Raw genomic sequence first — 18,337 nt, forward strand, 5'->3', positions numbered from 1 at the left:
AGGAGTTTGGGGGATACAGCCTTTGCTTTCCCTTCTTTTAAACTGGCTTATAGAGCGAGAGTCTGATATGACACGAGAGAAGTTCTCGGCTTGGGAGTTCATGCCTCTGCCCAGATAGACTTCTCAAATCTCGTAGACTCTCACTGGCGCCTGGCCAGGAGACGCTCCAAGTTTTTTACAGGTCAACTTCACAGCTGTTTTCGAGCCTTTGAAGTTTTGCTGTACAATTATGTCATGCATAAACAAGGCTTTCAGGGATGGAAAGCGGTACCGCCTCAGTCGCTAACCCCGTCTGTTGCCGCACCTGCTCCCGTAGACCCTAAATGGGCTTTGCTGCAAGACATGCAGTCCAAGCTTGCGTCCTTGATAGAGGACTTTAATGCGGAGAAGGGTGGTGCCGAACCTTCTGGCCAACAACCTTCCAACCGGTCGGTTGTGCGTCCTGTTGACGCTGAGGTAACCTTCTCGCGTCTACCAGTTGAGGTGGATCCTCCACCGATGCGACCCAGTGTGGGTTGCCAGCCGCACGTTGACGTTAAGCGACGCTCGGAGGTGGTTGTTGACGTTCAGGACGTTCAACAACCAGCAGAGGTGACTTGTTTTGACGCGGTGCGTCAACCTCAGCAACCCGGTATGGTGTTGACTGCACAACCTAGACGGTCAAGTCAGTCTCGGGTGGACGCTGTGCTTCCTCGCGCACCCATGGTTGTTGACAGTTCACAGACTGTGCAGCAGTTCCATGACGTTGCGTCCGGCTCCGTCACGCATGCACCAGTGCGACCGGACTCAGCGAGCCAGACGTTGCCCACTCCGTTGCCGTTTCCTCATCAGTTTTCGGATGAGGAACTATCTGATGAGGACGTTGCTAAACAACAAGACGATCAGCCCCCAGAATAGATCAAGCCCTGCTATCCATCCAGAAGATGCTGAAGAAGGAACGCTGCTCAGTCAGGCTGTGGATGAGTCTGGTGGGGACGCTGTCATCCCTGGAACAGTTTGTATCACTAGGAAGACTACACCTCCGTCCTCTTCAATACCTTCTGGCTTTTCACTGGAAAAAGGACAAGATGCTAGAAGCGGTCTCGATCCCGATTTCCGGAAAGATAAAATCTTGTCTGACTTGGTGGAAGGACAATATCAACCTAAGAGAGGGTCTTCCCCTGGCTGTTCAGACTCCCCACCACGTTCTCTTCTCGGACGCATCGGACTTGGGCTGGGGCGCGACACTGGACGGTCGGGAATGCTCAGGTCTGTGGAACTCGAGTCAGAGGAGCATGCATATCAACTGCAAGAAGCTGTTGGCAGTTCATCTGGCCTTGAAAAGCTTCGAGTATCTCCTTCGAGGCAAAGTGGTGGAAGTAAACTCGGACAACACCACGGCCTTGGCGTACATCTCCAAACAAGGAGGTACCCACTCACTGACGTTGTACGAGATCGCAAGGGACCTGCTCATCTGGTCAAAAGGTCAAGACATCTCCCTAGTAACGAGGTTCATCCAAGGCAACTTGAACGTCATAGCAGATTGTCTCAGTCGGAAAGGGCAAGTAATTCCAACAGAATGGACCCTCCACAAGGATGTGTGCAAGAGACTTTGGGCCACTTGGGGCCAACCAACCATAGATCTCTTTGCAACCTCGCTGACCAAGAGGCTTCCAATCTATTGCTCCCCAGTCCCAGACCCAGCAGCAATACATATAGATGCCTTCCTCCTAGATTGGTCACATCTGGATCTCTACGCATTCCCACCGTTCAAGATTGTCAACAAGGTACTGCAGAAGTTCGCCTCTCACGAAGGGACAAGGTTGACGTTAGTTGCTCCTCTCTGGCCCGCGAGAGAATGGTTCACCGAGGTACTTCGATGGCTAGTAGACGTTCCCAGAAGTCTTCCTCTAAGGGTGGACCTTCTACGTCAGCCTCACGTAAAGAAGGTACACCAAAGCCTCCTCGCTCTTCGTCTGACTGCCTTCAGACTATCGAAAGACTCTCGAGAGCTAGAGGCTTTTCGAAGGAGGCAGCCAGTGCGATTGCTAGAGCAAGGAGAGCGTCCACCATTAGAGTCTAACAGTCGAAGTGGGAAGTCTTCCGAGACTGGTGCAAGTCAGTTTCTGTATCCTCGACCAGTACCTCTGTAACTCAAATAGCTGATTTTCTCTTATACCTGAGAAAAGGACGATCCCTTTCAGCTCCCACTATCAAGGGCTACAGAAGCATGTTGACATCAGTCTTCCGGCATAGAGGCTTAGATCTTTCCAACAATAAAGATCTTCAAGACCTCCTTAAGTCTTTTGAAACCACCAAGGAACGTCGTTTGGCTACCCCTGGATGGAATTTAGACGTGGTGCTAAGATTCCTCATGTCAGACAGGTTTGAGCCGTTACAATCAGCCTCCCTGAAAGATCTCACTCTAAAGACTCTTTTCCTGGTATGCTTAGCCTCGGCTAAAAGAGTCGGTGAGATTCATGCCTTCAGCAAGAACATCGGATTTTCGTCAGAAAAAGCCACCTGTTCGCTGCAACTTGGTTTTCTAGCCAAAAATGAGCTGCCTTCTCGGCCTTGGCCTAAATCTTTCGATATTCCCAGCTTATCGGAGATCGTAGGCAATGAACTAGAAAGAGTCTTATGCCCTATTAGAGCTCTTAAGTTCTATTTAAAGCGTACCAAACCTTTACGAGGCCAATCTGAAGCTTTATGGTGTTCAGTTAAGAAACCATCTTTGCCTATGTCAAAGAATGCTTTATCATACTTTATCAGATTGTTAATACGAGAAGCTCATTCACATCTGAGTGAGGAAGACCAAGCTTTGCTTAAGGTGAAGACGCACGAAGTTAGAGCTGTAGCAACTTCGGTGGCCTTTAAGCAAAATAGATCTCTGCGAAGTATAATGGACGCAACCTATTGGAGAAGCAAGTCAGTGTTCACGTCTTTTTATCTAAAGGATGTCCAGTCTCTTTACGAGAACTGCTACACACTGGGACCATTCGTAGCAGCGAGTGCAGTAGTGGGTGAGGGCTCAACCACTACAATTCCCTAATTCCATATCCTTTTAATCTGTCTCTTGAAATGTTTTTAATGTTGTTTTTATGGGTTGTCCGGAAGGCTAAGAAGCCTTTCGCATCCTAGTTGATTTGGCGGGTGGTCAAAGTCATTTCTTGAGAGCGCCCAGATTAGGGGTTTGATGAGGTCCTGTTGTATGGGTTGCAGCCCTTGATACTTCAGCTCCTAAGAGGATCGCGAGGCTCCGTAAGGAAGACGTACTTATAAGACAGAGTAATCGTACAAGTCGACTTCCTTAACAGGTACCTATTTATTTTGTTTTTGTTATTTTGATAACTTCTAAAATGAAATAAAAACTCTTAGCTCATAAAATGTAAACATATTTTACTGGTCTCTACCCACCATCCTGGGTGTGAATCAGCTATATATTCACCGGCTAAGTTAAATATTTAAAAATGATATTTTAATTATAAAATAAATTTTTGAATATACTTACCCGGTGAACATATGAATTAAATGACCCTCCCTTCCTCCCCAATAGAGACGCAGTGGGACGAGGAGAAAATTGAGTCTTTGTTTACATGGAGCTTGGTATCTGGCCGACAGCTGGCGCTGATGGGCACACCCGCAACCTGTATAGCGATCGCTGGCGAGTTTTTTTTTTTGTACAGTTTTTTGTCTGTCGAGCAACAGAGTTGCAGCTATATATTCACCGGGTAAGTATATTCAAAAATTTATTTTGTAATTAAAATATCATTTTTCGTGCAGGAAAATATTAGTTATTTTACTTGCCTAGGCCTGGAGCAGTTACTCAGCTTCATTTTTAATGGCACATTTTTTATTCAACTATAAGTACAAAGTGTTTTTCTTTTTACAGCAAGAGATGTTTGCCATTTAGCATGTGGTTTGATTTTTTAATGGGTGTGGTTTGTGTTTAATTTCATGGTGCTTATTTAGAAAGTATTGTCATATAACTATTCTTTTTTTTTCAATTTCCTGAGGCATATTTATCAATTAGTACTGTAAAGTGTTATCACCTCAGTTCATTGATCCCAGGTCAGAACGTAATTGATATGGGGGTATTCCTACATTCTGTTTAAAAGGGGGAATGTTGATAAAATAATTGTTTTACAAAAATTTGTTCTTGTTTCTTCAAGAATTTTTTGGAAGCAGTTTATGCATTAATGTAGGAAGAGGTGGTCTGATTCTTGAGTTTGTATGATGCCATCAGCTTTTATTGAGTGAAATAAAAACCTTAATTATGTAATGAATCCTCATCTGATTTTCTTGGTATTGTTTGGTCTTCCAGGATCATTTTCACACTAACTCTCAAAAATACAATCACAGGTTTATTCAGTGCTGATTATTAACATATCAACAGCAGCACAAAATGTGTAGATGCCTAGCCTGCATGAATGAAATAGGCTGATGGTTATTTAGGCAGACAGAATCTTGCATTCTTCATTCTTCTTATTAGTTCTTGACAGTCAACTGTAGACAGTCTTAGGACATTTAAGATTATAGTTGACATTTATTGAGGACATTGGAAGCAAAAGTATGTACTAGATATGACAGTTGGGTGGACTTTTGAACCAGATCTGATTTAAAGGATCATGCTCTTTTGCCAACTCTTTACCTCCTGACATTTGTGAATTCCAGTAACAGCAGCATGATTACTTGTAATGGTAGTTGAAGTCAGGCTCTTCAAAGACTGTTCATGTTGGTCGTCAAAATAAGACACCAGCTCACTGTTCATTCTCACAATACTGTGTCCCCATGGTATTTCAATCATAACTAATTTCAATTCTGATACTGTAGTTGTATGTCACTTTGCCCTACAGTAATTCAGAATGACACTAGAAGCTCTTGTTATGGTTCTGACAGATATTTCTATGAGCACCCTGTCTTGGTGATGAACATTTTTGTTTTGATGATGGAGGGCAAAATAATTTGAGAAATGGTTTCTTACAATGATTAGGAAATTGGTCTCTTTACTCTCAGATTTTTACATTACTCTTGAGTGGAGTACCATTCAGTTATGTCATATGGTATTGTTGGTGTTCATCACTTGGATGTTGTTATTTGTAATGTAAAAATTGAATAGGACCAATGTTAAGCAATTTCTCTCACCATCATCCTATCATTTTCAGTAATTGTTCACTTAGTTGCAATATAGTCCTCAAGCAATTAAAGCATCATTTTATGCATACTGAGTAGTAGTGATACAGTACCCTGTATATGTTTTATCACAATCAAATATAGATAATGATGACTTTTGATATCCCCTTCCACTTTTACAACAACTCAGCATGTGTGAAATATATGATAGATGCATATTTTGCGGGTATGCAAATGTAAAATAATGTTTGTGCTCCCGATATACAAATCTTTTATTTCCTAAGAAGTGCTCTCCTGTCATTACATTTTGATATATAAGGGTACCATTTTTATGTTGTAGTGGTTTGCTGACTGTGGCCAGATGTAGCACGCAGACTGCCTAGTGTCCGAATGCTGACCACACTCCAATGTTCATTACACAAAAAGATAAAATGGTGGAATACCCAGAAATCTGGGCAAAAGGTAAACAGTCAAGAGAACTGAGTACTGGGCACCGCCACTTGATTTTTTATAATGGGCAAGGGGACCCAGCTAGAACCTCAAATTTCCCTATTATCTTTTCTTGCCTTGAGCTTGCTGAATAAACAAATAGTATGATCGTTGATTTAATTATGGGGAAAATCAGCAATCTATAATAAATAGCTCTATCTTCTCAAGGTAATATTTTTTCAAGATTGAGTGAGTCTTAGGAAAAAAAAAAAAAAAAAAACTTCAGGCTTGAAAGGGGGTTATCTTATGTGAGGCAGTATACTGAAAGAAGATTATTTAAAAGTGATTTAATTTCCCAGATGAAAAAAAAAATAAGTAGGTTGAGAATAACCTTTAATGTGAATTTACAGTCATACAATAACTAGACTAAAAATTATATGGAAAACCTAAAGTACTGGAATCAGACAAGTCTCACCGTCAGCTACATCCCTGGACACATTCTCCTCGAGTCCTATAATAACTGTTTAACATGTGTACATAAAGAATATCATCTTGGATAGCGATTATGCACAAGTCCAAGAATGAAATGTAAGAGTCTGCCCCATTTTCCTTTCTTATTCTCCTCCCTTGGGGTCCTGACAATTGCACCATTATGGACTGGATTAGATGAGTGCAGGTAAGCTACTCATTATGGCTCCTTTTTTTTTTACACTGGCTTGTATTGGAGTATCTCCCCCATCCTTTTTAACGAATGGAAGGAAGGAAAAAATTTATGTATTCCCATCAATCTTATAAATGTCACAACATTTGGACACACATCTATAGGATTAAGACTCTCCTAAGACCGTCCACTAATAAATTGTTGAGGCCTAGCCTAATACATCTGATATCTCCATGCTCAGGTAGTAAGGAGGTTGAACACAAGTCATAACTTTTGCTCTAATGCAGAACCAAAGGACAATAATGTTTTTCTGGGTCAGGAAACCAACTAGACTAGCTATATAGGGACTTCCACACATCAGGATAAGTCTCCTGTTAAAGGTCGAAGGTTCGTTTTATGTATAGGAACAAAGCACAAATTTTAGGCTCAATTTATAATTTTGCTAACCAGACAAACCTGATAGCTTCAAGTTGCTCTTCCTGGCTCAACCACCCCACTAGTCATAGGCCGAAGGTCGAAATGAAGGTTAGTGCTACCTGTCAGGTGTGTTTACCTTGTTCAAAGATTAACGGCCAGTTTCCAGCTATGCTAAAGTCATACTCCTATTAGAGGTCTCAGGTTTGTATGGTCAGGAAAAATATAAATTTATTGAGTTTTAGATTTTGTAATACTTGCTGCTCAAGAACAATAACCATATGTACAGTACATTACAATTCTGAATTTACTCAGTATGTATACTTTATGTACAAGCCAGTCTCTCTCTTTCTGTGGGACCCAAAATATTTCTTTGGTACACTTTGAAAACTGTCAGTTTGTCAGTGTAGATTGCTACGTGGAAATGAATAACACCATTGCTCATACATGTGTTAAAAAAAAAAAAACTGCTATGTTCTAACATTTACAGGACTTTTATTTCTTGTAATTATACTCTGGGTCTCGGCTAAATTCCTTCAGTGGTAAGTCGGATGGTAGAGTTAGGTTTCGTAGTTTTTATTACTCGGTTTTACATTATACAGTAGTAGCCAAGGTTTGAAGGTAGTCACAAGACGTGTGTTTTAAATTCTTGAATTTCCTTTTTTTTTTCAATAATTAGCATGAGAGTTGTGAAAGCATTCACTTGTAAGATGATAAATGTATTGAAATGGAATACTGTATAATATTTGTATGTTGGTGTTAGATCGTTGATGATTGCCCAGTTTGAATAGTTTTTTAGTTCTATACATATAATATTTAATAGATCAATTTTTTTTTTTTTTTATTGTTTGTACAGCTTGACTGATTTCCTAACTGTCTTAAAAGATAAAATTTTTTAGTTGAGTTCTGTAGTGTTATCTGAAAAGGTTTTTACACAGTAGGTGTGATCATACATTGACATAACATCTTATTTCACTTGAACGTTATCTTATGTAGCACGACCGATTATTCTGGAATTGTGGAGCTCTTCTTGAAAGGAGAATGTCCAGCATCTTTCAAATATCCCTACCATTAGTCAAGCCCACTTTTCATTAGGTTATCATCCACTGTTGGAATTAGGCTGGTTCCCTGCTCATTTTGGCATTAAATTGAATGAAGTTGTTGGTAGAATAGCCGAGTCTGCAAAATATAGCTCTAGATCAAACATGAAAACTCCCAAATCTAATAGGATAATGTTTAAATCCATTTTAAAAAACAAGCTATGGATTTATTTGTGGATGAAGAATATAATTTAAAGCAGATTAAACCCCATAGTAGGGTTGTGGCAGTCACATCAGATATAAGCACCCACCCCACAGATAGGAGGCTGATGGCTAACGACAGAACCCAATACTCGGACACGAGTGGGCGCCGACGACGACGATAATGAAAATAAAGGTTTAGAAATGATATTCTTTCTGAGAATTGGCACATCCATATACTGTACTGTGATGCAGTTATGCAATGGGTAATACAACACTTTACAATAAAACTGATTCTGCATGATTACCCTCTCTCCAGATATCAGAAATGGTAGTTTTTGAACATAAATCTCTTCAAGAAATTATGTCAGAATATTAATTTTTAGTCAATCCAATTGTTAGTTGTTTTGAAGCTCAAATTTCTGAACTAATATGTATGATTAGTTCCACTTAAAAAAAAAAAAAAGCTGTTAGCCAGTCCTGTTAGTGTTAAGAATTTTTGCCCGTTAGTCTGGCTATGCTAACTTTCATAACTAACTTTAACCTTTTTTCTTACTGTTTGAACACTTGGCAGCTGATTCCACATACAAGACAGAAAATTTATGTTCTGGTGAGTATTTGTAGAATATATCCTGACTGAAATGTCATGTAAAATTGTAGTCGGTAATATTCAACACTGATGTTTCTGAAACACTTTTGTCTGGCATATCTCAACATATCCCAGAATGTTATGCTCCCCTCTACTCCAGCAAGTTTTATGATAACATTATTCACTAGTTTATTGTTTAACAAGGATTATTCCAGTGGATTTTTGAAATAATAAAGAAGAGAAAGATATTTTCTGCTTCTGTATTTTAGTTTGAATTGTTTAATATTACATGAAAGCAGCAAGTACGATTGGAAATTTTTTATTTCCATAGAACTAATTAGAAACTAGGAAGTATTCATGAAAAGTAAGCCAGAAATGTCTTTACGTTTAAATAAGTTAGTGTTGCATCAGCACAACAGTCATTATGTTATTATGTATTCTCTGTATACTTATGATACTAATCATAATGAAATAGACTATCAAGTGAAAAGTTATTAAAAAACATTTGTACATGAAAGCCAGACATTGTGTACTTTCACAAATATTACAGCCCAATTAGCATATAAAAGATAAGATAATTAATTATATATCTTTACATGTTCATTTCGTGACCAACCAATCTCTTTTTGTCTTCAAATAGTCTTTCCCCTTTGATATACAGTATCTAACTTCTCGCTGAGAGGCACGCTTACATTTCAAGAATTATTTTTCCATGGTTTTTATCTATGGAACCTAAGGTGGCTGTACAAGTTAACAAGAAGAGATTCTTTTTGCAGTTTTGGAGAATTGGTAATGCTACTTTATTGGGTGAATGTGTTTGTGGTAGCTGTAGCCTACCACAAAGTTTTCATCACTCCCATGTTATCTAGTCTTTTAATGTCTTTCGGCAAGACATTTAAATATGTATGCTGAAAGTAATAATCTTTTCCCTAGTTTGCAATTTGGCTTTTGCACAGGCTTTGGAGCATGTGATGCCCTTCTAATAGTTCCCAATGCTGCATAGAAATCCTGGTCAGGAAGTTCGTATTATTGGCCTTGATTTTATTGGTGCCTTTAGCCATGTTAATCATGGACCCTTGTTTTCAAACTCAAATATTGTTCCGTCATTAATACAAACCCTTTCGCTCTTTATTGGGGAATATGCTTTTGATGAAGCTGGAAGACTAGCTGCTTTTGGCTCGGTTGAGAGCAGACGTCTCCCTCTACCGCTATAACTATACTTGACTGGCCATTTGACTAATCTGTTTTTCCTTTTCTCTTTTCAGGTGTAATTGGTGCTGCTGAGGTCGGCATGCGGACTTGTCCTAGACCTGAAGGGGGCCAATGCGACACCTTCATGTCTCTGATTGAGACATACCCTCACTCCTTGTGCCCGGCCTGCAGAAGACACACTTGTAGGCAGAATTCTCCCTGTGGAGAATGTCAGGAGTGGCCATCCTCCCAGTGGGAGAGGTATGGCAGACGATGTAAGGAGAAGTCTAAAAGGGATTTGTCTCCTTTGGGGTCATCCTCGAAGGTGAAGAAACTTCGACTTCCTTCTTCGTCGACTCAATCTATCCAGATAAATGCCGATGGATATAATGTCGACGAACATAATGCCACTGGTCATATTGTCGACTGACATAATGTCGATGGGCAAAAAGCTAACATCCGTTTGATAAAGAGATAATGTCGAATCCAAGAATTTAATAATAATAACAACTATATATGATATGGATAAAAATTATTATAACTATTTTTATGCCAATAATTTTGTTCAAACCATTTTTTCTTGGTAGTTATCACAGAAAATTCTAGTCAACGCAATTTAAATGGCGATGAAGATTTGACAACACCTTCAAGAGGAGAAGCATTTTTGCTTCATGATAGTGAGGACACCAGTATTTACTCAATGTGTAACAATCAAAGAATGTTAGAAACCTATTCAACATGGCTTTGCAATTTGGTTTGATTCTCCTCCTTTAGGGTAGCAGTTGTATGCTATTCATATTTTGTTACAAATAATAAAACGTTGGTTTATTGCCCTACTAGCAAAAGGGATAAGTAAGTTGACAAGCTCATTTTAATTTTTTGAAAGACCGGAATTTGAACCCAACTTTAACCAATGTTGATTTCAAAAGAACCGCTATTGATAGAATAAGGAAGACATATTCAAATACTATTGTTTATCCAATTTTGGTCAATGTGACAAATTTCTGTCGTATTTTGAAGCAACCTGGTTATGAATAGGTGTAGTTCAACGTGGATGATGACGTAATCCCTACTATGGTCAGTTCACAGTCGTGTCGTAAATGGCTTTCCACACACAAAATTATTAGCATAAAAATAGTTATTATTATTTTTATCCTTATCATATACTGTATAGTTGTTGTTGTTATTAAATTTTTGGGAATCGACATTACCTCCTTTTCAAACGGATGTCAGTATTTGGCCCATCTACATTATGTCAGTCGACAATACGACCAGTGGCATTATGTTCGTCGACATTAGGACTATTGGCATTTTGTCTGGATAGATTAAGACAACGAAGAAGGAAGTCGAAGTTTCTTCACCTTCGAGGATGACCCCATGAGACAAATCCCTTTTATACTCCTCCTTACGTCATCTGCCAAACCTCTCCCACTGGGAGGAAGGCCACTCCTGTCATTCTGTGCAAGGAGAATTCTACCTACAAGTGTGTCCTCCGCAGGCCGGGCACAAGGAGTGAGGGTATGTTTCAACTGGAGACATGAGGGTATGCCGCATTGGCCCCCTTCAGGTCCAGGACAAATCTGCATGCCGACCCCAACAGCAACAGTCACACCGAGCTAAAAGCAACTAGTCTTCCGTCATATGTACAGTAGTTTGCTTTCAAAGAGGATGGAAACATTTTAATGACCTGCTGAGTAGTAAGATAACCCTATTGGAAGGGCTTCTAACTTGTGATGGAAGTGGTTATCTGCTCAGACACTGAGCATATATTTCTCTTCATGGGCATTAACCAAACAAGTATATTTTCTGAGGCGTATCGAGAATATTAAGTTGGGATGTATCCTCGAGTGTCCTTAAATACTGAGAATTAAATATTTTTACAAAACATTGTATATACTTATTACTTATTTTTTACTTTAAGTATGTTTTACCCTTGATATTGGGAATTATCACCCAACGGCAACTTTTGGGAGAAAAATTTGGATGTTGACTGTGCAGATGACTTCAGCTAAGAATTTCTTTAGGTAAACTCTTTCAAGAATGGCTTTCAGTCTATTAACCAATTGTTCTTTGAGTGATGGTGTTCAAGTGAAGTAAGACATTTGAGTTTATAAAGCTTACAGGTTATTTTAAATGCATCTTTCATACTTATCTTTTTTTTTATTGTTTCATTGTGAATTTATCCTAGAGTATCATTTATAAAAGGACATCTTAACAATTTTTTTTTACCAGTAAGTGCTATCATGTTACTTTTGACAGCTAAGGGATCATCAGCTTGCAATGACAGTACTGTACCTGACATGGAGGAGATCCCTAGTACCATAAATTAATACATTATTTAAAGAGATTTATCTCTACATCTTCGGATTTAAAGGTCTGTTATTGGAATATGTTTAGGCAACTTTTATTTGGTAACTTCATTTAGGTCCTCATCTATTTCATTTCATACTAATGTAATAGTTTTGTCTTATAATTAGAAAAAAAAAAATGTAAAAATTGACCTATAGTGTGTGTGGAATAAAGGAGATATTTATCTTACAAATTTTATAAAAGTGATGTGGTGGTAAAGCCCATCATGATTACAAAATAATTTCATTTAGTATATTTAGTACAGTATTTACAATTTTGAGACTGGCAAATTTCTATTAAAGTTAGTGTCATAACCATATACTGTATAGTAGCATCTTTTCATCACGTGAAATGTTGAAATAATTTTTTTACCAGCATGAAATTTGTTTTTTGAAATATCCTCCAACTTTTTTATAATGATAATAGGTTGTTAAGTATTATTTTCTAGCAGATTCCCCTTAAAATTTTGTTTATTTTGTTTTCCTTTCAAGCACTGTGGATAGGAAAGAGGGAAATTAAATACTTAATTTTTTTACATCATTCCTTGTATACTCTATATTACAGTACTGTATGAAATTCATATAAGGGATATAATTTATTTAGATTTATGGAATCTCTGAAATATATTCTTTTATTGCAATTTTTTTTTCTACAAAGGTTGGAATGGTTGTGTGGAAAAACTCCAATTGCTTGCTGTGACCAAGCCTTCTCTATTGAAAATGAGTTTGAGTGATATTTAGGAATCGTGTGACTAAGGGATATCTTTGGCTTACTTTAGTCTGTGCAACAGCTTTAATTGTAAGTTTTGAAGACGTCCATAATAGGTATTTTGTAGGACGTTCCTAATTGTAGCCTAACTTTGCAGACTGTGTTGATCCTGAACCTCTACTGTAATCCCCAGAATTCAGCAAAGTCGGCCGATGGGTCTCACTGTAAGTCTTAGAAATGTCTCTTGAAAACTCATTATTGATTAAATACTTTCTACTTTTATTTTTTCTTGATGTTCTTCTTGTATTTCAGATTTCTTGTCTTCCTGATTGCTTATGAATTACTTATTTTTCAATATTTAACTTAGCCGGTGATTATAATAGCTGCAACTCTGTTGCTCGACAGAAAAACTCTACGGAAAAATTCGCCAGCGATCGCTACACAGGTAGGGGGTGTACTCAACAACGCCATCTGTCGTTCAGATACCCAGTACTCATTGTAAACAAAGAACTCAATTTTCTCTCTGTCGAGCTATCGATAAGACGCTCTTATTCGCTGTTGCTAAACTGGAGTTTTTTCACAACTAATTGGTGAAGTACTTTATTCTAGTTTTGAGCTTTCGCTATGCAGGTGTTTTATCTTCATCTTAAATCTTGAACTCGTTTTGGATAGATTTAATTATGGTGACAAAGAGAGTATGGACTTTCTTTCACTTTTAAATGGCCGACCCTTCCCTTAGACGGAAGTGTGTTTAGGCTTTTAGTAATTCTTATCACGTTATAGATTTTCCTCTATATATTTTATATCTTTCCGCCTTTATTAGGCCTCTTCGATTAACTTTCCATTTATTATAAACATATAAAAATAAATTTTAATGTTTTGTTTATATAGACCTTTCCTGAGAGTAGGCGGTCCTAACTTGGAAACCGAAGTTAATCAACGTTGAGCCCTTTATATCGTAATTAGCTTTTAAAGAGCTAAGGATTTAAAACTTTTTAAATGTAATATTTTATGAAAGAATTTCTTTGATAGTCTTCGTACTGTTTTCAAAGATGAACTAACGTTTAGTTTTTTTATGCTACGCAGTTGTTGACGTTCAGGACGTTCAACATGCGCTCTATCGTTACGATAGAGAGAGAGTGTATCACGGTTTCACTTTGCAGTAAGAGTAAATCGATTCTGACGTTTTGTTCATTCTTTCTTAGCTTAAATGTTTTAAATTCTAATTTAAAGGAACTTTTTATTGAAAAACCTTTCAGTTTTTTCCTTTAGTCAAATAACATGTTTTTTTTGACGAAATATAATTGGGCTCTTCTCTTAGGTGCGAAATCAAGAGAGAAAGAGAGAGAGAGATAGAGACGGAGGGAGAGAGAGGAGAGAAAACGTTCCGTTCAAGCGGGTAACGTTGTTCTCGTGTTACTCGCGTCCCTAGTCGCTGTACGGGGAGGAAGGATAAAACGTTTTTAGGTTTTTATTCTCGTCCCCAGGCTATGTGCGGTGAGAGATTGAAAACGTAGTTATATGAACTAGTGTTTAGTCTCTTTCCCAGCCACTGATTTTTTTATCTTAAAATATGTTTTCTGTTTTTTGCTGGTATTAATGAGCTTGCATTATACGACTGATTTTGCAATTACTACCTTTTAATGAAGGGTAGAATTGCGTGTTTCAGGTAGAAAAGTGCAAAACAGAAAATCGAAGTGATAAAGTGATATGCGCAAAGTGTTACAGTGTTGCGTCCGAGGCGCAAAGTGTTACAGTGTTGCGTCCGAGGGTTCGTCTGTTCGTGCCTGTCGTTCACCTAGTCCGGGACCTCTTACATGCTCCCAAGCCCAGGGGAGAAGTAATGTCAAACGACTTATGGGTTCGAGAGGCCTTGACCAACGAACAGACGTTTTTCCCTCTATGGTATCGGGTGTATCTTACCAAGATCTCCCCTACCATAAGACGAGAGAGACGTTGTTTCTCCTCGTCATCCGTAGGCTTTTCGCATAAGAAACCTGTCACAAGGTTTCGAAGCCCTTAAGCGAAAGTCAGTCCTTTCAGGACAGGTCCAGCGTCCTGGTTACAACCATTAGGACAGCTCTGACCCTATGCAGTCATCGGATAACTGCTCGCCGCCTAACAAAAGCGTAACACAGACTCCGAGAGTCTTTTTTTGTAGGCAAAGTGTTGCGGTCACAGACGTTACCCTCGTCTCTTACCACAACCATTTCCGTTGATCCTTAATGGGTTGTATGGCAAGACATGCAGTATATGCTTGCCTCCCTTATGGAAGACTATTCTGCCGATTAGTCCGTTGAGTCTAGCCGTTTATCTCATCGATATCCTGGCTTTCAGCCAACCTAACGTTCCTTTGTGCTTACTGTTGACGTTGGCGTAGCTTAGTCACGTCAGTCAGGTTGTTTAGAACCACACTCGATGCGGTCTCGTGTGGTTTTTCAGCCACATTTGGACGTTAGGCCACTGGCTGATGCTCCTGTTGACGTTCAAGACGTTCACTAACAATCGGAGTTGACTTGTTTTGACGCTGTGCGTCAACCTCAGCATTCTAGAGTCGTTTTGACTGCTCAGTCTAGGCAGTCAAAGCAGTCTCGAGTGGACGCTGTGCGTCCTCACGCACCTGTTGTGGTTGACAGTTCAGTTGTTGACAGTTCACAGACTGTCAAGCAGTTACATGACGTTGCGTTCTGGTCCGCTACTAATGCACCAGTGAGAGACTCAGCTTTTATCGGACAAGGTTCCTGTAGATGAGGAAGTTGCTGTTCTCCCTCCTACTGATATTCCCTTGAGGACTCTGTCAGATGGAGAGGAGCCTAAAGCTGCTTAGCCTCCTATGGACTTTAATTAAATCATGATGATTTTTTTAAGGATCTTCATCCGGATCTTTTTGTAACTGCTGCTCCTCGTTCGCCTAAACGTCAGAGCTTACACTAGGCCTAGCTACTTCGAAGCCGTTGTTTTTAAGCTAGTGCTCTCTCGCTCTCCTAGAGAGCGTTACGTTGGCTAGGCGACTGGTTTTTCACCAGGAGGAGTTTGGGGGATACAGCCTTTGCTTTCCCTTCTTTTAAACTGGTTTATAGAGCGAGAGTCTGATATGACACGAGAGAAGTTCTCGGCTTGGGAGTTCATGCCTCTGCCCAGATAGACTTCTCAATTCTGGTAGACTCTCCCTGGCGCCTAGCCAGGAGACGCTCCAAGTTGTTTACAGGTCAACTTCACAGCTGCTGTCGAGCCTTTGAAGTTTTGCTGTACTATTATGTCACGCATAACAAGGCTTTCAGGGATGGTAAACGGTTCCGCCTCAGTCGCTAACCCCGTCTGTTGCCACACCTGCTCCCGTAGACCCTAAATGGGCTTTGCTGCAAGACATGCAGTCCAAGCTTGCGTCCTTGATAGAGGACTTTAATGCGGAGAAGGTTGCTGCCGAACCTTCTGGCCAACAACCTTCCAACCGGTCGGTTGTGCGCCCTGTTGACGCTGAGGTAACCTTCTCGCGTCTACCAGTTGAGGTGGTTCCTCCACCGATGCGACCCAGTGTGGGTTGCCAGCCGCACGTTGACTTGGTGAAAGGACAATATCAACCTAAGAGAGGGTCTTCCCCTGGCTGTTCAGACTCCCAACCACGTTCTCTTCTCGGACGCATCGGACGTAGGCTGGGGTGCGACATTAGACGGTCAGGAATGCTCGGGAATATGGAACTCGAGTCAAAGGACAATGCATTTCAACTGCAAGGAGCTACTGGCAGTACGTCTGGCCTGGAAAAGCTTCAGGTCTCTCCTTCAAGGCAAAGTGGTGGAGGTGAACTCGGACAACACCACGGCTTTGGCGTACATCTCCAAGCAAGGAGGGACCTACTCTCTGACGTTGTACGAGATCGCAAGGGACCTCCTCACCTGGTCAAAAGGTCTAAACATATCACTAGTAACGAGGTTCATCCAAGGCAACTTGAATGTCATGGCAGATTGTCTCAGTCAGAAGGGACAAATAATTCCAACAGAATGGACCCTCCACAAGGATGTATGCAAGAGACTTTGGGCCAATTGGGGCCAGCCAACCATAGATCTCTTCGCAACCTCGATGACCAAGAGGCTCCCAATATTTTGCTCACCAATCCCGGACCCAGCAGCAGTTCATATAGATGCCTTTCTCCTAGATTGGTCACATCTAGATCTATATGCATTCCCTCCGTTCAAGATTGTCAACAAGGTACTGCAGAAGTTCGCCTCTTACGAAGGGACAAGGTTGACGCTAGTTGCTCCCCTCTGGCCCGCGAGAGAATGGTTCACCGAGGTACTTCGATGGCTAGTAGACGTTCCCAGAACACTTCCCCTAAGAGTGGACATTTTACGTCAGCCACACGTAAAGAAGGTACACCAAGGCCTCCACGCTCTTCGTCTGACTGCCTTCAGACTATCGAAAGACTCTCGAGAGCTAGAGGCTTTTCGAAGGAGGCAGCCAGAGCGATTGCTAGAGCAAGGAGAACATCCACCCTTAGAGTCTACCAATCGAAGTGGGAAATCTTCCGAAACTGGTACAAGTCAGTATCCGTATCCTCGACCAGTACCTCTGTAACTCAAATAGCTGACTTCCTCTTATATCTGAGGAAAGAACGATCTCTTTCAGCTCCCACTATCAAGGGTTACAGAAGCATGTTGGCATCAGTCTTCCGTCACAGAGGCTTAGATCTTTCCAACAATAAAGATCTACAGGACCTCCTAAAGTCTTTTGAGACCACGAAGGAGCGTCGTTTGGTTACACCTGGTTGGAATTTAGACGTGGTACTAAGATTCCTTATGTCAGACAGGTTCGAGCCGCAACAATCAGCCTCCCTGAAAGATCTCACCTTAAAGACTCTTTTCCTGGTATGCTTAGCCACAGCTAAAAGAGTCAGTGAGATTCATGCCTTCAGCAAGAACATCGGATTCTCATCTGAAACGGTTACATGTTCTCTACAACTTGGTTTTCTAGCCAAAAACGAGCTGCCTTCTCGACCTTGGCCAAAATCGTTCGATATTCCAAGCTTATCGTATGGTTGGAAATGAACTAGAAAGAGTCTTATGCCCTGTAAGAGCTCTTAAGTTCTATTTAAAACGAACTAAACCTTTACGAGGCCCGTCTGAAGCTTTATGGTGTTCAGTTAAGAAACCATCTTTGCCTATGTCAAAGAATGCTTTATCCTATTTTATCAGACTGTTAATACGAGAAGCTCATTCCCATCTGAATGAGGAAGACCAAGCTTTGCTGAAGGTAAGGACACACGAAGTTAGAGCTGTCGCAACTTCCGTGGCCTTTAAACAAAATAGATCTCTGCGAAGTATAATGGACGCAACCTATTGGAGAAGCAAGTCAGTGTTCGCGTCTTTTTATCTTAAGGATGTCCAGTCTCTTTACGAGAACTGCTACACTCTGGGACCATTCGTAGCAGCAAGTGCAGTAGTGGGTGAGGGCTCAACCACTACAATTCTCTAATTCCATAACCTTTTTAATCTTTCTCTTGAAATGTTTTTATTGTTGTTTTTGGGTTGTCCGGAAGGCTAAGAAGCCTTTCGCATCCTAGTTGATTTGGCGGGTGGTCAAAGTAATTTCTTGAGAAGCGCCTAGATTAGAGGTTTTGATGAGGTCCTGTTGTATGGGTTGCAACCC

The 18,337-nt window shown here is 40.3% G+C and overlaps 1 protein-coding gene across 1 annotated transcript in view; it reads left to right on the plus strand.

Moving 5' to 3' along the window:
• The window catches only part of U2af38 (U2 small nuclear riboprotein auxiliary factor 38), a 93,045-nt gene that overhangs the window by 37,672 nt on the left and 37,036 nt on the right, over nt 1–18,337 (plus strand). Inside the window, exon 3 of the mRNA XM_068362048.1 lies at nt 12,852–12,918. Coding sequence (XP_068218149.1) covers nt 12,852–12,918 — 67 coding nt within the window. The remainder of the gene's footprint in view (nt 1–12,851; nt 12,919–18,337) is intronic.

This window comes from Palaemon carinicauda, chromosome 38 (assembly GCF_036898095.1).
Source record: "Palaemon carinicauda isolate YSFRI2023 chromosome 38, ASM3689809v2, whole genome shotgun sequence".
NCBI classification, from domain to species: Eukaryota; Metazoa; Arthropoda; class Malacostraca; order Decapoda; family Palaemonidae; genus Palaemon; species Palaemon carinicauda.